This window comes from Columba livia, chromosome 15, assembly GCF_036013475.1.
Source record: "Columba livia isolate bColLiv1 breed racing homer chromosome 15, bColLiv1.pat.W.v2, whole genome shotgun sequence".
NCBI classification, from domain to species: Eukaryota; Metazoa; Chordata; class Aves; order Columbiformes; family Columbidae; genus Columba; species Columba livia.
Window position 1 is genome coordinate 7453315 of NC_088616.1, and position 19947 is coordinate 7473261.

Consider the following 19947-nt stretch of genomic DNA (forward strand, 5'->3'; position numbering starts at 1 on the left):
TGGGGTTAGACCCTGTCTCTTTTCAACGGGATGATGAAATTCCACTGCACTGAAAATGTGGAACACATTCACCCTCAGAAACTTCATCCAATTCCCTTCACTTAAAAACACTTCGTAGAGAACATTATCGTACTGGCCAGCAGCAGTTGAAATCAAAAAGGAAAAGAATCTGGTTTGATAACAAAAGACAGGTATCAGCCATTGTCAACTGATGCTCGGTAACCCGACCATTGTGTCAAATTGTGCCAATTTGAAAGGACAATTTTAGATTTTCTGTTCCAAATGCCCTACCTCAAAAACCCCTCAAACCTTCCCCTTTCCACATCTTTACTGGATAAAGAAAAGGAAGGTCAGGATGGCTGTGTTGCCCAGAGTGCCTTCATTTCCCCGAGATACCATCTTACAGCGATCAAAACTCTCAAACCCATGTGCAAATTTTGGTTTTATCAAGAATATTCACGGTCATCCAAGCTAAAACAGAAACTCCACAACTGCATTATGGAGCTCTGTTCTAACCATATACTGCATTTTACACTATCAAACGTTCAGTCTCTCTCTCTCATTTTAAATTTCCTTTACAGCTGAAATGCAGAGACTGCAGATTAGCAATACTGTAGCATAACAAACAAGCATGTGATTCAGAAGTAGACACAGTGTATGGAAAAAACCTTACATAATTTACCATTTTTAAACCACAAGCACAGATTTTTCTTTTTTTTCAAAAATGGATAAAAGGAATTTCAGAAGCGTCCATTAAAAAAACATAATTTAAACTTACTTTTTTTCCCCCATTTCAGGTCTCCTAAAGTGGCAGAGCACTGGTTCTCCCTCCAAGTGATGCCCCAGCATGAAGCCAGCCTATAGAGGGTCAGGACGTGCTGTGTTTTACTATGTATGCATGGCTTTGGAAAGTTTTTTTTTGTTGTTTTTTTTTTTTTCATTCTTGTTTTCGTTAATTTTGATTTTAATTATTTTATATCCAGGGAGGGTATAAAATGCTATGAATAAAAAAAAACTTCACAAAACCATGTCATAGTAAAAGATGACACTTACCTGACCCTCTATAGATTGACTCCATTTCCTAGAGCTCCATGAGTGCTGGAACACAAGGCGAGTTGGGACATCTCTTGGAGAGTGAGCCAACCGCCCCACGACTCTGGAGGACCTGCAAGAGGAAAGAAAGCCAAGTTCATTGTCAGTTTGGTGATAAACACCACCATCTCCTGCTGCTGCCCGGAGCATTTGGACGACAGCCTGATACGGACAGGCATGGAGAATACTCAGCGCAAAGGTTCTTCCAACGTATTTTTAAATGTTTGGAGAGATGATCAAGGATGGTGATGAATGGGGATGATATAAAAATGAGTGGACAGATCTGAGAGATTTGAAGGTTTTCAGCTCCCTTCAGTGTGAGGAAAACATTCCTACAGTTAGTTTATTGGTAGTCAGGAGGGAGGAAGACCATCATTAAACTGGAAAAAAAATTACAGCTTAAAAATAGTCAACTAAAATTCACAAAAGGTAAAAGCTGCAGAATGATTTTAAACATGAGATATGAAAGAATAGAAAATACTGTAACTGTGATAACCATGGAATAATATTTGCTTAAATCAGGAAGGACCAAAATATGCCTGGTCCACATGTTTCCATGGAACAAACACTTCCCAACACCCAGTAATAAACTGTGATAGGAAGAATGAAGAGGATCTGGTCGCTACCTATGCCTAGGGCCCCGAAACAGCCTTGTGAAACAGAATTCCCTGAAGATCCAGGAAGGGAAGGATCATGCACTGTGCTACCTGAGAGAAACCTCCTTCCCCCTCCTCATTATTTAACCCCTCGTTCCCTTCTTCTGAATGTTTTTATTAAATGAGACACCAATTTCCCTGTGGACTTTTCTGTGGCGAGGCTAAACATGCCAATTTCTTTCCATTCCTTTTCAGAAGAGAGCTATTGCTTTCCTTTAACCATTCCCACAACCTCTGTGGGGTAATCATTTCTGTGTACTCGGGCCTCTCTCCTTTGAGTTTCTCCATCTAACTCTGCAAAGAAAACACATCCACTGCTAACATCGTTCTCGCTGTTGAGATTCACTTTTAAGTATACATGGCATTTCCAGCTGCAAACTCTAACTCAAAACCAGAATGAATGCAATGCCGAGTCTAAGATACACTGCTCACATTATTTAGGATAAACACCTGCAGAAGTGTTTGGTCTAAGAAAAAAAATGTATGTAGGCAGGCATTTATAGGTACTCCTCTCCTCTTTTGTATAACAGTTTTCAAATAAGCAAGTAACTGTATTTACATAACAAACCAGGCACTTCATCGTACACAGAAGCCCTATCCCTCTGCGGGATCTGTATCACACAGATGTAAAGCGGGAGGGAGGTGAAGAAGACGGCAGGCAAGCAACAAGCTTTGTTAGATCCAAAACGTCAGATTATGAAACAGAGTTCGACAACTTACATGTATATTTGTTTCAAAATCAGAGGTGAAGTGCGAAAAAACTGCAAGAGCTGGGAGAGAAACCAGGATTGCACCGAAAAAATGTCGAGGCAGCCAGCCAGATATCACCTCCAGGAGACGCTTGGTACAAGTCATCACCTCCTCCAGAAAGAACGCCATTCTGGAACAAATGAAATCACAGATCCAGGCATTCATGTCAGCGCATCACTTGATACGTCTAATTTACTTGTAATAATATAACTTCAAACCCTTCCCTTAGATTGTATGAGCAATCATGACATATTATACGCCACAGCACCTGTTGATATCTTCAGGAGAAAATCCACCTTTGCTGAAAGACGGCCAGTTGTTTGCTCCAGCAAGGGGTGTGAGAGCAAGCGGGATAGTGGGCTTGGAGAAAAACTGAAGCCCAAATTTCACTTACGTGGAAGGTAACCACATGAAAGACTTCTCTCCATTCATAAATATTTAGTCTTAAAGCCAGTGGGGAGAGGGGAAACTTTTACACGTTAAAAAAAAAAAAATCACTTAAAATAACACCAGCAACACTCTAACAGCTCAGTGCCCCAGCGGCCGTGCACATCCACGCTGCCTTACCATCGCACTGCAACCGAAACCAGTTCTCCCAGTTCCACCCGCCCGGACAGCAGCTCCGGTCTGCAGCCGGAGCCTGTTCCCTGCCGGGAGGGTCGGGAAGCGGAGCGTGGGCTGGGGAGCTGGCACGGCACACGGGGAGCGGGGCGAGCGGCCGGGCCAGCTGGCAGCTCCTCCACTCGCCAGCAGCGCCGCAGCACACTTGGCTCGGCGAGGCACCGGGAGGAACGGCTCTTGCCTCAAGCTGCTGATACAACGACGGCCCAAACCTGTGAAGTGCTGGAGGAGCCAACTGGAAGAGCTCTGGAGAGCACCATAACGGAGATACGGCTTGACTGAGAGCATTTCTGATTGTTAACGCGCATAAAGAAAGGTAAAAGGATGCTTAGCGCTCGAGGACACTGCATAGAAAACTGTTATTTATCTACAAAAACAAACCCTTGGGGTAACTTGCTTCTTATAGCTCAAAAATACTAGTCACTCTAGAGAAATCGCAATTGCTGTTCAAGTTTCTAATTACTTTTATGAAGACATCAAAAGGTAAGACAGTAGAGTCAGCTTTGTTCAAAGCTGTTTTGTTGTGGACGTACGTAATTATTAGAATTGGTCTGGGCATATAATTCTGCTATTGTAACAGTGGGCTCCAGTAGAGCCCAGACAGTCATAATTGCTATTTTTTTTTGGACAGAGAACCTCACAGCTAACGAAATAATAAAAAGTAAGTATGAACACAACAAACACTACATACAAAATTCACAATCTCCCAAAGTTACGCAAAGTATTCCACATTACCTATACCTTTCAAAAGAGAAAAACTATCTTCTGAGTTCTTAACGCTGTTGTCTAAAATATAAGGTATTATGCCGGATAAAAGCTTATTATAAAACAGGATAAATTTAAAGCTCTTTATGTGAATTTGACACTTATTCCACACTTTAAATATGTATTATTTATTAATTATATTTTAACTTTCTGCTCTAGAATTTTTTTGAATCTTGCGAGCTCAAGCATTGTTATTTAAGATTCAAGAGTTCTTCTCTAATTTAATATATTAAAATCGGGAAATTATACTTAAATGCATTGAAAAAGATAAATTTGGGGTTACAGAATCGAAGATGCTGTAATACATCAGGGCCCCACGAGAGGGTGCTCACAGATTTGTCAGTTCCTAGTTTAACAGACTTTCATTTACACCAAAAATTATAGCTATGTTCCATCATTAAAAAAACTTCACAATAAAGCACAGAAATTAATAAATTGTATATAAAGCAAAACAAAGTTATTTTAAAAGCTCTACAGAGGAAGAACTGGGTTTTCTGAAGCGTTGCGTAGTGTCCTAACTCAGTTGCCTCCAACATCAACACAGCGGCAGCCAAGCTTGCCCGGTATCGAGTACTTCTGAAAACGTCACCCAAGATCGTGCCTCTACAAATAAAGTTCAATTCTCCCAAAGCCTACAAATTCGGATTAACATTTACGAGGCTGAACTGCGAGACAGGAAGCTGAATCGGGCTCCAAGGCAGCGCACCCGGGTTCTACCTCCCCGGGCAGCGGGGTGCGGAGCCAGGAGAAGGCAGGCAGTCTGTCTGTCTGTCAGTTAGGCAGTCTGTCTGTCTCTGCGACACCTCTGCCCACGCTCTGCCCGATCCTCCGTGTCGCTCCCATGTGGGCTGGCACAAAAGCCAGCTCCGTGGCATGCAAAGCATGGCAAGATACCCAGTGCAGCTCATGTCTCTCACCCCAACCCACACAACAGGGACTCCATGGTGCAGAAAGCTGCTTTCTACGGTTTTTTTTTGCCAAGCCTCCATGCCAGGACAAATTCTCGTGGGAACTATAGCAACAAATCCATCAGTGAACCTGATCAGTTAATCCTGTAATGAGGATACTTCTTTACTGAGGCAGCTGCAAATTCCAGCACAACGCCACATTTCTCGGGATAATGTTTACCTTCTGTTTTTTCCCCCAGTCCAGTATTTATCACAATGCTCTGCGCTCTAGAATTAAAATGATTGAAATCTCATCCTTCACAAAACAGCAAAAGCCTGTGAATACCGCACAACACTCCCATTGCAGGGAGCAGCGCACTAAATCCAGACGGCAATGAGAGCTGCAGACAGATTTAATGGATACAGGGCAGTATCGGTAAATAATGCAGTGCCAGGGGGCAGCTCAACAGGGCTTAAATGCTAAAGCATCCAAGATGTTTACACATGCTGGAGTTCAAATTAGTAACTTTGACATAAATGATTAATGGGTAATGTTACCATCATTTCTGTATTTACTGGCACTTTGAAATCAGTTCCCATAGTTCAAATCAAAAGCTTTTGACATAGCAGCAATTTGGTGGGATATTAAATACCAAAGTCGCAGATGTTAGAAATAAATAAAGGCAAACAGAATACACTGATACAGAGTATTGATGCAAGGCAAAGCAGTCATGTTGTAACAGAACAGTTTCATTAAGCTCTAGTTGCAGAGAACAATTTCTATTCCTGGTCACTGAGAATTTCAGAAGACCTGACTGGGTGGCCGCAGGGTCTCAGCTGTGGACGGACCCGGGGCTACTTCAGCAAGCCCTGGGAAGCCGAAGTTTTGCTCCATCACACAACAGCAGTTTCCCCTTTGACTGTTTCACTTGCTTGCTTTCTTCACTCAGAAGGTTGTTCAGTTTTTTCCCTCCAGAAAGGTACTTCTGAATTCCTGAAGCAACTTATCAAGTGCTCCCACCTCTCACTCTTTTGAACAGGGCTGAAATATCCACTATTCTGGTCTCATCTCTTCACCCAGAAGTCTTCACTGAAGGATGCTATCAAAAGCAACACTTCCTTTTTTTTTAAACAAACTTATCTATAACAAGTTCTACTCAAGAACAAGAACTAGATGTCAAAAGTATCCAGTTAACAATAATCTTGTTTTCACAACCAAAATAGTGGGCAGATGCCTTTTACCTGTATTCCTGCAGAAGCAATAAGATTCCCAACTGAAGTCTCACACACTGTCATATGTTCAATGACATTTCCCAAGATATTTTTATAAAATAGCAGAACTTTAGGACCTGTTACACTTCAGCTGAATTCACGAAAAGTCAAAGTAGCCACATTTCAAGTGGGCAGGAGGAGATTCTTTGCACTACATTTACAGAACAGGAGATGACATCTTCTACACGCTTCCAAACGAAGCACCATTTTTTGCGTGCAGCTTTACACAATTAGAGTGGCACTTGCAATAACAGTGAGATCCTCATTCATAGGTACTCCAATAATTGATTATCAGACACTTCAGAGGAATCAAAACATCCTTGAAAGTATTAATCCCTGAGGACTTCTGCTCTTCTAGAGCTTTAGCAGTTTTAACTCGTTCCTTGCTGTACAAGCAGCAACAGCGCTCTGCTCTCCCGCTCCTGCAGCTGGACTAAAGGTCTTGGCCACAAGAGCTGTAGCGAGTACTTCCTAGGCTGAGTCCTGGATTCAATTAAAAGTTAGACTGATTTAAAGACAGGGTGTTTCGCATCACGATAATGAAAATACAATGAGAAACTTAGGCAAGAATTTTGTGGTCCTAAAATAATCCCTTTTCCTGAAATCCTGGGATTGTGCCCAGCATTGTAGTCCAATCTCCTCCCTTCAGATATCTCGGTGGTATTCTGTGATTGTCATTTGGGATGACATTTCTGCACAGGAAGTTCCGCACCGTTTCTGTGCATAACGAGTGCTCGGAGTGAGCAGTCCTCACTCTGAAGAGGATTTGAAGAGGAGAAATAGACTTTCTTCTTTCTGCTCAAGGGAACTGTACAGGAGTGCGCGCCTTAGGTTGTGGAGTGTATTTTATGTATTTACTATAAAATAAAGCCATATTACGAATTCAAAACAAAAAAACCCCTCCAAACCAAAACACGTATCTTTCCTAAAATGTTCCCCTCAAATACACCACTGCTATTATGTTTAGAACTGAAAACCTACCAGAAAGCTTCTGAGATTTGAATCTACAAAGACTGCTCATTTTTGGTGTATAGTATCAGGCTGTTTTCAAGAAGGTGCCCTGGGTAAGATCTACTCTGACCTCAGCTGATCCTGTTTTGTACTTTAAGAGATTTACTCAAGTGTTACTTTAGATGTGATGATCGGAACTAAGCCAAATACAAATTATATCTCATTAACAGAGGAAAGCTTGCCGATGACAGCAAGTTCCTGACAATCAATTGCTTGTAACTGTGGAGTAAATACAGCGATTCACAGACCCTTCCCTCCTACCAAAAGGAAGGAGCAACACATCTCTCACGTACATGACAGGGGCTCCATGTGCCAGGGATACCTGCTGACGTGATTCCTGCATCCCTGCTCCCCAGCTGAGGGAGGGCAGCAATCGCTTATCCCATCCAGCAACCCCTGTTTCTGTTTCAACTAACCGTGAGAATTTGTGGGGTCTCGAGATTCAGGGTCATCTTGATTCCAATGAATGCAGCACGCACTGCTGACTACCGATCATCCGCGCCTGCCGTAGCTGTGCTGGAATTGCAATATTGCAATATCCCCTGCGTGCCCAAACCTCCTGCGTGCCGCCAGTACAGTGTTCACTGAACATCTGTTATTACTACGCCAGGTGGGACTATGAGCGTTGACGGCTGGCTACAGGTGTCCTCCACAGTGTGAGATGTTTCTTAACCTGTTTTTTTTCAAATCGGAATTAAGCACAAAAGAATGATTAATATTAAAAATTACGTATTTCTAAGACTTAGGAGCGATCCTGTAACACTTGCTTTTTAAATCTCAGTGACTTTAAATGAGGCATCCCAGCTGGCTTACAAAGTCAAATTCAGACTTTAAACTAACTTAGTCTCAGGAAAATATTCTAAAAGTCAGGGGCAAAACAAAACAGTGTTAAGAAAACATTATAAAGCCACTTAAACTCGCCTCAGTAATGGCCCAAGGTCACTAACAGAGAGCATGGCTCTCAACACAGTGCTGCAGTGAAGCTAAACCTCTGCACAGCTGCACATGGCTCAGAAAGACAAAACCACTTCGCAAATTCTTGACTATATACAGGGTGTTTCAAAGAGATGGACTCCATTTGAAATCACTATAGCTTTGAAATTGGGTCCATCTTTTTGAAACACCCTGTAGAAAGCACATTGAAAACAACAATATGCCTTCTCCTTAAGAAACTCATAAACCTCCAGTTACACAACAGGACTGAAATAAAACCATATGTAACTACACATTAAAAATTCCTAAGATTATAGCAATAGTTTTTTTATAAATGCAATGCGATGCAGCATTGGAAAAAACAAGTGGGGACCATTAATGAATTAAAAAAATACTAAAGTGGAATACTTTGCTAAGGTACCTGCAAGGTGAATGAACACAAATTTTCTCCAAACATACCTGGAGAGCAGAACCCAGCTCTTCTGCAAAGTGGTGGCTGAGTTGTCCAGAGCTGAACAAATTCAAGCATACAATGCCATGGCAAACACCAACTACCTGCTCACTGCTGCCTTCCTACTCTCCTGCTTGGTGCGATGAAAGAGCTGCCCGGGCACATTAAACTGACAAAACAAACCTCCTCCCCCGTCCAAAAGAGAGTACAGAAACTGTTCTGCAAAGGGAAAAATGCATTTCTGGTGCAAGAGAGAGGACAGAGCAACAGTTAATCCAGGTTGGGATGCACTGGAATGACAGTCCTACCAGTTCAACCATCAGTACAGGTCTTAACACTTCCTGAATTTCTACATTTTCTAAAAAACGAAGAACCACAATACTATTCAAATAGCAGCAATCAAATACACCTGCTAAGAAACACTGTCCTTAAAAGCATTCCCAAATGACCTCTCTCTACACCTAAATGCCAGCTTTCATGCAAATATGTTTACATACATTTATATGCACGGAGTTACAAGCTTCTGTCAGCGACTACGGTACAAATTCAGTAGCTTTTACCTTGAGTGAAAACTGCAATGTCTTGTTTCCTTTGAAACAACAGCAGAATTGCTTCTAACTTGTAATTATGAAAGCATTTTAACTTACACATACCTGATAGATTTGCAGAACTACAAGTGAGGACACACGTTTCCACACACCACCCTTGTAACATGCTCTTGTGTCAGAAGGAAGCGCAGTGAAAACGGGGGATGAGGAGGGCAGAAAAAACTTGCTCTCACACGTATAGACAAACAACTTATTATTGGGTCTGTCATCTGGGTTAATAACAGGTTACAAGTAGTATCAGTACAAATCAGACAACACACCCAGGAGAGCAGGAGCTTTACTGAATGCTGTAGTCTTCTGCTGCACTTGAATGTGTTGGTAGCTCCAACGTGCCTGGGGAAACCCCACGTTACGTAGGAACCGCAGAGTAACCACTCACCGAGTAGTTACAAATGCCAGGGTAAGGCCCGTAAGCGTCTTAAAAGTCCAGAACCACATTCTCTGTGTGACCGGGCACAAGCCAGGAATGAGAAGTCACTGTTACATATCAGGTATCTGCAGCCAAGCGTCACCTCCAGGGGCACAGGAGAGGCAGAGGGGCAGGGGCCGCAGGGACGGACAAGAGCTCAGGGACTGGGGATGCTCCGCTGCCGCGGTGAAGAGGCAGCGCTGGGGCTGGCACTGCCAGCTCACCCCTCCTGCAGCAGCGTGCCACACAGCTCAGGACTCAGGGGAAATGCTGAACTCCATTTACGTGTCAAACAGAGAAGACACAAACTGTTTGAATATTAAACCCATGAGACTTGAAATGGAGGCCATTTAAAAAACTAATTCTGGACAGATGTGACTTTTGCACACCTCCCCCCCTTTTTTTTTGAGAAAAGAACTGCTCTTTGCCTTTCTGATACATTCTTTCTGTTTTAATTCCAGAATGGTATACTTTTATCTAGGAATTTTAAGGCAGAGTTGTTGTTTTAGAAGGACAGATGAAAGTTTTCTGTTTGAGTCCCCTCACTCTGACAGCCTTGTGAGGGGAGAAGATAGCCAGCTGCGTGTGGCATCCCAAGGAACAATAAGCAGGGGCAGGCATGGCATGAGATTCTGATGCCTTGAGTGGCCTCTATCAGAGTCACCTTTCGCTCCTACAAATTCTGTAGCTCGACCTCTCTCTACACAAGATCTGCCGCAAGCCTTCTTGGCTTCACTAACACCGTTTTCTGAACAGTACAGATCATCCAGTGAGTTCCTGGGGTGCTGTCAAACAAAATGTTGCCAACCCAGCCACCATTTCAGTTCCCATTGCTATTTCAAGACTTTCTTATGCTTTATTTACCTAATTGAGATGACAAGGGACAGCACCTCCAGCAGGATGGCGATGACGAACACCACGACGGCTGCAGGAGGTGGAGGGGATGCAACCATCCCGTGTTTCAGGAAACACGTGACAGACAGTATGAGGAAGACTATGGTGGAGAGGAACACATCCAGGAGCGAGCTGAAGGTAGCGCTGGCAAATGTCTTCACTGGAGCATTCCTTATAACCTGCGTGGAATCCAGGCATTGAGAGAAGGGATGGAAATTAATAACTGCCATTTTGCTGAATTTAACTGTATTATAAACAGCAGTCTACAAAAACAAAGGAATACAGAACTTTTTGCCACTTCATTAATCCAACATGAGTACTGTTTTGAAACAAGAAACAGAAGAGTTAGTTTGATGGCTATCACAGTTCTCTGAGAATAAATATGTGTTGAAAAAAGAGTACAGGCAGCACAGTCCCTAGGTTTGTGGTGATTTTTACAGAATATTATGATACTGAAATAAACAATATGAAAATTGGTTGTTCTGTGCAAAGAAACACAAAACACATAATTACCAGCAGATAAAGCTATAAGAAGTTTCCTTCGAGGATTTTCATTTAAAATAATAATAGATTTTACAATAAACCTTTTGGATCCAATGGTTCTTTAAGAAAACCCTCCAAATACCACTCTACAGAAACAGCTACTTGTCTGTGGCAGAGTTCACCTCTCCCTTTCACACCAGTTTAAAAGCAGCAATTGGGACGCTGTGTAATCGGAACCGATGGCAGCCCAGGACACCAAGTTCTGTTCTTCCATAAGCCCTTACCACACATTCCCATCCCATCTTGTCCTGGCCCCAGTGCTTGTGCAGCTGTGCTTCGTGCTACTTTGGCCAGTCCAGCTGAAAACTAGATCATGAGCTCCACATCCTGGCTTAATGCAATGAGCCCAGCGTTAAGAGTGTTTGTATCTGCCCAAGGGACCACAGAAAGCACGTTCCAAAGAAAAAAAACAAAAAGTATGTTATCAATGTCGCCATGAAGTAGCTCAGCTTGAGTATACTGGTTTGATTTGGAAATTCTGTTTGCTCCTCAGAATGCTATCTGCACTCAGCTATACCGGGAAATGAACTTGTTCCTCATTTGTACCTCTCTGCAACCAAATTAATTCAGCTAGCATCATTTCAGTGCCAAAATTAGCTTTCCATCTGAACTGTAGCAGAAGCCTGTTAGTCCACAGAGAAAATGACACAAATTGAGTTACGGGAAGCAGCCCTATATCCTAAAGTGACAGCATTAAGGGTGCCCTAACAGTGTTAAGTTGTGCTTTAATTTCCAAACAAGACCAGGCCAGTCAAGCTCTTGGGAGCAGAGCTGCTTACAGAGAAGGATCACAAGCCGAACACACAGCGGGCACTGTGCAATGAGGTGAACTCGGGTGCTGGCAGCGACTGTCAGCAACAGTGCCCTGCAAGGCAACTGAAGAACCAGCAGTGCTGACAAACCGTTTCACTCTCCCGAGAGAAGATTTGTTGTTGTTTTGGATCCAGTGCTATGTTAATATTAGGGCTCAAACAGGTTTTGCCCCAATGCTGCAGTTACTAGTCCAGAGTGAAGATTCTCACTCCCAGGAAGTTTTACACATAATGATCTTCACATTAATAGCTTGCTTCTAACAAAATGCAGAGCCCACTTTCCTGTTCCTTCTATGAATTTCCCACATACCCACATTAATATGTCAATCTGTGTATGCTTGAACTGCCTGTTTCTGAATGCAGCACACTTAGCAAACTTACAATATTTGAGTTCAGAGCAGGTTTAGGTTCCACAGGGATAATTGTGAGGCTATGACATGAAGAAGGATCAAATTCAAAGTTATCATTCTCAAAGTCAGGATATTTGATGAGAAGACAAGTAGCAAGCGGACCTCTACATTCAGCTTACATTGTTCTCTGGCCTGCCCAAAGCCTTAAAACATTAGCCTGAATATGGCGAAAAGGCAGGTGAGAAGTCATTAGCGTATCTTGGCGGACTGTGAAAATACATTTCCAGCCTCAACACTGGACTAGACCCAGGGCATGGCACAAAACAGGTAAGCTGAAAGGAGACTGTTTTCAGAGGCAGCAATACCGAGTAGTAAATCACATTCGACATTTAGTGATCCTTGTCATTGACTGAAATGAAATGTGTTAACGACAGACAGTTGCTTAGATAGATTGCAGAAGGAAACCAACACCAGGAGAAACACACCTCTTCCTGATAGCTTGTCCTGTAGGCCATCTCCAAATCCTGATCCAAGAAGTTCAGGCTCAGCTTGTTAATGGGTGGTTTAAAGAAGTAGTCCTTCATGAGGCTAAAGAGAAAAGACAACATCACCATCAGTTTATTCAGCTGTAACTCTTTTAGAGCCCCCTGTTCTGTGGTTTCTGCTTCCAGGGATGCTGGCGCTTGGCTTCAAAGTTCCTGTCGCTTTTCTTCACTCGCTCAGAAAAAGGAAATACTTTACTAAAAAATGAGAGAGCAAACTTCTATATTTTCAGGAAGAGACTAACAAGTCCTTCCAGAAACTTAACAGTTATAACCACAGATGACTACAGATAACTGTAAGTGAAGCCAGCAAATGGTAAAGGTTAATTTCTGCTAGAGAGGCACAACCTTAGGAGACGTGTGGCTGCAGGATATTTGTGTCCTAGGGTGGAATTCTATCATTCAAAGCAGCCAAGGATGACAAAGGTGACAAATTGTTAGGAAAACAAAAAACAAACAAAACAGAAAAAACAACAAACTTGTCCATTTTAGAAAAAGCACTTGTTATTTCAAAGACACTAAAATAACTCAGTAACTGAATTGGGAACGTTCCGTTAATGATCCACAGAGAAACAGAACTGAGGAGATGGATAGCTTACATTTACCTCTGAAACAGAAGATTTGAAATCACCGGAATTATCAACACTGACGAATAATGAAATTAGCTCATTAGGACTAGTGCACCAGAAGGCACTATCTACCAGAGGGTGCTTATGCACTCCTTCACCTTATCTGCCAGCGCCAGGTGCAGGAATAAAACAAACCAACCAACCCACCCAAACATAAAAAGAGGCCTCAATCATTAAAAAGTTGTTTCTATTCCTCACCCTCTGGAGCAAAAATACAACATTTTTTTGCATTTTACATTAGTTGTAAGAGGTTTATGAAAGAAGTTTTCTAACAACATCCGTGGCACTTGATCTGCAAACATTGTCTTTCTCTAGTAGGTGTCAGAGAGCTGAAAGGATTTGATGGTCACAGTGTAAGGTCACACCTGCTTACACCATTTATTGCTGGTCTAGCCCGTCATCCTCTCCGCTGTGCAGTCCTCATCTGAGACACTGCAACACGCACTCTCGCTGTGAACCTCCTTTCATTTTCCAGCAACCCACTGTTTTAAAAATTGCTGTAGGATCTGAAATGGGGCTGCTTCTTTCCAAGTGCTATTCCCATCTTGAAAATTACAGCACCAGAGCAACAATTAGAGTGGGCTATTTTCAAGTTGATAACTCTAAGCAAAAATCAGAGAAATGCACAGGAGATCAAATTCTAAGCAGCTGAGGAAGCTGAAGGATCCTACAGAACTGTGCCTGAATTCTTTTATTCAGGGGTTTGTTTTTGTTTTTTCTGTGTATGTTTCATGAACACTTAAGGAGGTTTTTTGGAACTACAAGCTCCCCAGTACAAGATGACATGTGGGAAGTATTTTTTTCCTGAGATGCAAGACCAACCAAACACATTGATAGAGTGAAGCTTGAGAAGACAAAAGATTTCAACCATGATTATGGCAGATACTTTATAAACTTTAAACATTCTGGCCTTGGTCAATATGTCAAAAACATCAGGTTAACTGTGAAGGAATGACCGGACACAATTCACTTGAGTCCTTCTCTCATTCATTCTTCCATCTCTCCCATCTCTTAGAGGTTTCTAAGAACCTGTTATAAATATTGCAAGGGTTGTTTGTTTCTTTTTTTGGGGGGGGAAGTTGTGTGTGTGTGCGTGTGTGTGTGTGTGGTGGTTTTGTTTGTTTGTTTTTCTTTGTTTTAATATTGTGGAATTAACTTTCTTCCTCCAGGGAAGCTCAACAGAGTACGGTGATGCTATGCTGGAGCTGCAACGGTCTCAGGATGTAGGAAGAACAATCTGATTTGCCAGCGCAGCATGAAACAGAAGGTGTAAGATGGTGACACCAGGACTAAGGCAGTGTTTCTGATGCCAGCTGCCGTACTGTGCCTGCCCAGCCCCATGTGAATTGTCGTCTGTCCCAAAAAGGAAGACCCCGGCTTATTTGACTAAACGCAGTCAAGTACATAATCTGCTTCCCAGGAGGGGCTGTGCCTCCCCAGCACAACCAATTTGTGTTTGCCCTGAATCGAGCAAGACTGGGAAGCGGGTGATTAAAAATCTGTTTGTTTCTTTCAAGAGGAAGGTGACGTGGGGTGGGAGATGAAGTGCTGCACAGAACCTAGCTGCTGGGGGAGCTTCATCTTGCCCTGGGACTGATCTGCAAGTCTAAAGAGATCATTTTTAAGTACTGTCCTGATTAGCACATAAGTACTTGTTTCTTGTACTTCAAAAGGTTTATAACCTAAGGAATACGTAATTTTTCTTGGAAACAAAAATCTAAATAGTGAGAACCCTTTGAGGCTATCCCCAGTGAAAATAACTTTAAACCTTTTGTACTCTTACACTATAATTTTCTTTTAAAATACACAGCAATAAGCAAATGAACAAAGCATGGTATTTTTATAGTGGTTGTAGTAAGGTCAGACTCAATGCTCAAACTATACGCTGTTTGCCAAATATTTATAATCAAGTTGTAAGAATATGCAAACCGATGACTTCTGTGAGAAGGATTCTTATGTAACGCAATAATACAAACATGCCACACCAGCACGGGCTTTATTGTTATTTTTAAAGATAACCAGAACCGTGCTGAGACATCACCTGCAAGGTGAAATCTCGGCACACAAAGAAATGAATGGCCACTCATGAAACTCAGTCACCTGCACTCTAGAAAGAGGCTGGGAAATGAAAAACGTCACCAGTGTCCAGCATTTCTGCCTAGCTAACCCCAACCAGCTCCCTAATGCCACGTACGGGCTCCTGAGCCCTCCCTCACACACGTTTAACTCTTCCCAGCTGTACGGGGAGCCTGTGTGATTAATTTATGCACCTTATCGCCACCTCTGGGTTAGGTACCTTCTGTTAACACAATTTGATATCGGAACACCAGCATTGTGCGGCACAGGAGAATCACTGCCCAGCATGGGGAAGCTCATGCTTTGCTGCTGCTGCTGGGTTTGCAGTAACATAAAACCAGAACTGGAGTTTTGCAGTTTTATGATTAAGAATGGGGGTTTCATGTCAGATGAATGACGGGAAGTTTGGGCTTCACCCCTTCCCTGAAAACACCTCAAATTTCCCGTTCAAACATCCTCACACATACTAGATTTGTTGAGATTAACAATATATTATGTTTCCCAGTAGGAGATCCAGAATGGTTTAAAAATGACTTATTACATATAACTTCACATTGAGAAATGTTAAAAAAGATTAATGTAAAATAGTAGGCTTAAACCATTTTGCATAGACCTAATTAATCAGAAGATTATTTTTGGAAAGTTATGTTTACATGAACCGAACTCAGCAGAGAAGTTTCCCTGGCAACAAGAAATGGCCCACTTAATATGGTAATGATGATATTTAATTGAGACCAAAAAAAAGCCAGGCTTTAGCTGGTGTCAAATCATGGTCCTGCTTCTTCCTTTGGTCTGAATCAGAAAAAATTATTCATGTTGTAAGTGGAGGAGGAAAGCTCCAGGAACACGAGAGCTTGAGTTCGGTATCTTCAGCAGATTAACAACATAAATCAAGCTACTTCTGCATCCGGAAATTTGCAGAAAGTTGGAAAATCCAATTGGTTCTTGCTGATTTTTGCCGACATTTGGACCTTCTCAATCTGTCTCTCCTCCAATATTTGAAAATATCAGCTAAACCCCTATTATCAGCCACTAAGGACAGACCACACAGAGGAAAAAATGAAAGCTAAAATTTCAGTTGGCTACAGGAGAGCAGTGATCGAAAAATATCTAGAGAAGAGACAAGAGAGGGACTGGTGTCCCCCCTTCTCACTGCTCCTGCTTTAGTCCAGTTTCCAGTTCAGATGACACCGTCTCTGTCCCAAGCAGCCTGGAGTCTATACGAGCATTTAGTTTCAAGAATATTTAGATAAAATATCCCTAATCTGAGTGGAAGGAGTGAAACAAAAATAAAATCCATAAATAATAACAAACTCGGTTTAGCTGATCCAGTCAAGCCACTGCTATAAGGGAGATATGGTTCTGTGTTTACAAAAAAAATCACACACTATTGAATTTTGAAGAATGTATTTTTGTCTGCCCAAAATAAGCTGGTGGGTTTTGTTTTGTTTGCTGTAGGTTGGTAGTAGGTCCATGAGAATTCACTCCTATTCATTCTGCTTCCAAGGCCAGTAGGATTTCTAGGTAGGTAGATAGTCATACAATGTTATCAGATGTTTTCTTTTGCTATACAATAATGTGAGGTTTGTGGTTCAGATTTTACGTTACAGTTCTAATTGCAGAGGAAGGTACACACTATGTGTGTTAAGAGGACTTCTGAATGTACAGATAAGAGTTCAACTTCATGACAAGTCATTTACAGACTATTTTTCCTTTTCAAAGACGACTGAAGAATGACTGTGCACCAAGGAAACAATGAAAAACCTGGCTTTACGTACTCCTGAGCAGAATGTTTCTGATATCAAGTTCCTGCTGTAGTTTAAGCAGAATATAGACTAAGATTAGAAAACATATGACCTGTTATACGTTAACAATAAATACTGACATTAGACAAAAAGCACACAAAGATTAAAGATATGAGACCCCTGTTATCACCTTCTCACCTTTATATAATTTTACATTGCACAGCTCGATTCTCCTTACCTGTCTTCTTTAATCACATCCACAAAGTGAGCATCTGTCTTTTCTCTGATGTTTTTGAACCTCAAGGGAAGAAGAGCTGATTGATCCAAGCTCACTCCACCCCATCTTCCTTTCTCTTGCAACATTTCATAGAGTGAGGTTTGACTATTGCTGAGCTTTTCTTCCTGTGGAGGACTCAAAAGTCCATTCTGAGTCTTTGGGCTGTGTCCTCCTGGGGCCTGGATGACAGAAAGTAAAACATACATGGAGAACAGTAGTGGTTGAGAAAGCAGATCGAAGAGACTTCATGGAGCAAAAGGTGAAAGAAGTTCTTCCCTCAACATGCTGAGCTTTTACCTGCCCACGTTAAAGACTTAACTCCACCTGCCCTGAAATCATTCACGTCTGCTGCAAGTACACGCCTGTTCAGGTGTCGTCTTTTTGCTTTTTCTATACCAAGTTTCCAAAGAGCACAAAACTAAGTACATTTTTACCCACACAATGAAGACCTACCAGAAGCACCAATTTCATTCATTCATCTTAAGGTCAAGATTCTTCTAAAAAGCTTTTTAAATACCTACTTAAGCTGTGCTATCTATCCACAGGTCACAGACAATCTGCTCTGCCAGCCCCTGCTGATGCATCCCCTGAGCGCCACAGCCCTGCTGCTTCTAGACAGAGCCACCTCCTCTCTCCTACCTGTGGGAACAGCCCTCTGGGCATCCCATCATCCCACCAAAAAATCACCCTGCACATTAAGCTACATTTTCTTCACTATTATATACTTCTTTCTGCCTTTCTTTGCCTTTGTATTAGTTAATACTGCATTTTTAAATTCTGACACCAGCTTGCAACGCAGCTTAGGTACACAGTATTATCAATTCTGCTTTCGGTCTTTTGAGAACACGGATTATTTTAACCAAAATTACACTATTTTCATGGAACCTGAAGTTCCTTCTTTTACATTTTGTTTGATCTAGACCAATATGCACTGAAGCAACTAAAAAAAAAAATTAGACAACTAAGTATGGTTAGAATGAAAATGAACCGCAGTTAGTCAGGCTCATTTCTGAATGCAAACTTAGCATATATGAATGTTCATCTCCCCCCTCCATGTCTTATCATTTATCACGTATCATTTATCCTCGTCCTGAAACCCACTCATGACAGAAGTTTCTTCATTCCTGCCTGTACAGCAGTGACAAGCTCCTCCAGAAGACTATTCTTGGATGCCACCACAGTGACCATAAATAAATACCACAAATATCATCACCACCCCAACCGCGCACTGAAATATGTTACTTAGATCATAAAATCGACTTTGTTAAAGTTAAGAAATATCTAGTTTCTGGCTGCCCATGCAAAATTAATTCAATCTCCTTGTGTATGTATCCTGTAAAGCAAATGAGGCAGATGAGCAGAGGCAGGTTTAATGAAAGGTGCAAACACGATCAGTGCTGATACGAGACTGACGGAGCAGCAAGAGAATGTCACCTTGTGCAGGGAAGAGACAGAAAGCGTCCAGGCTTGGCTCCCTATCACTGCCAAGACCTCAACAGCTAGAAAGTCATAACAAGGTGTGTTGGAAATGTTCCCCGGAGCTCCAGGAAAAGCAGGAGGGAGGTGGCCTGTGCTTCCCCTTCCTCCCGTCGCAGAGGGATGCAGATCCCCCCCGTGGGCTGCCCCATGGAGGTGTGAGCCCCTAGAGCCACGTGCTGGGAGCCAGGAGGTGAGAGAATTCCCAGTCCAGTCCAGTCCCTTCTGCCACTCACAACAGCTGTTTTGGCAGCTTGCAGGTGTTCACAGCACAGTGACAGCAGCTGACGAAGTAGAATAGGAAATTCAGTAGTTACCTTGGTGTGCTGCCAATGTTTTGCTAAATAACAATCAACAGAAGACAAAGGTGATTTCAGCAACACATATCTTGGCAAAATCCAAACAAAACCCCTTGGACCGCAAAGGCACTTGTGTATGGCAGAAGAACTCACAGAGGCACAAGACCTCACTTAAAACATCACCAGTTTCTTTCTAAGGGAAAACATCAACAGCTTCAGAGCAAGCCCTGCTGCAAGTGTCCTGGGTTATCCAGCCCGCCCAGAGGGAACACGGCTACGGAGCACAGCTGTACTGCAGTGCCAGGGGATCCTCTCTGCTTTGGGGATGAGGAGAACCAACAGAGGCAAACCAAAGAGAACTGTCCAGTAAGCTGCTAGAAGTGAAGGATCTTCATTGTGTGGTGTGGTTTGGTTTTATTTATTTTATTTTTTAATTTATGTTAAAGATTATATTTGCTCAGAGCATGTCCCAGAACAACTTCAGGCCTAAAAAAAAAGGGGGGGGGGGCATAATTATCACCTTTTTTTTTTTTTTTTTAATTTTCTGGTAAAGAATATTTGTCCTTTTCCACACCCTTGCAGCAGATGTCGTTACTTGAAAAGCAGTAAGTGAGAGAACACAGTTTTGCTATTAATATGAGCAGCTCAAATAAAAGACAGGGACTCCTCTGCACTGTTTGCTTCCCTGTCTGTTCTTCAAGTTCATCTGAAAAATGCAGCAAAAAACTCTGCTCTTTCAGAGAAGGTCAGCATGGACTTGGCTTGGCCTTTTCTCTTTAGCTCTTTGGCAAAGGCTCAAATCCCTAAGAAAATTCTTCTCTTCAGTCAGCTCAAGGTTTTCCTGCGCTG

General features: G+C 42.2%; 1 protein-coding gene across 2 annotated transcripts in view; it reads right to left on the minus strand.

The window, feature by feature from the left end:
- The window catches only part of ADCY9 (adenylate cyclase 9), a 90933-nt gene that overhangs the window by 19150 nt on the left and 51836 nt on the right, over nt 1-19947 (minus strand). For both annotated transcript variants that reach the window (XM_065030843.1, XM_005505623.3), the window contains 4 exons: nt 17285-17502; nt 12540-12642; nt 10320-10528; nt 2469-2628 (listed from right to left, as the gene is read on the minus strand). In XM_065030843.1, the coding sequence (XP_064886915.1) occupies nt 2469-2628; nt 10320-10528; nt 12540-12642; nt 17285-17502 (690 nt within the window). The remainder of the gene's footprint in view (nt 1-2468; nt 2629-10319; nt 10529-12539; nt 12643-17284; nt 17503-19947) is intronic.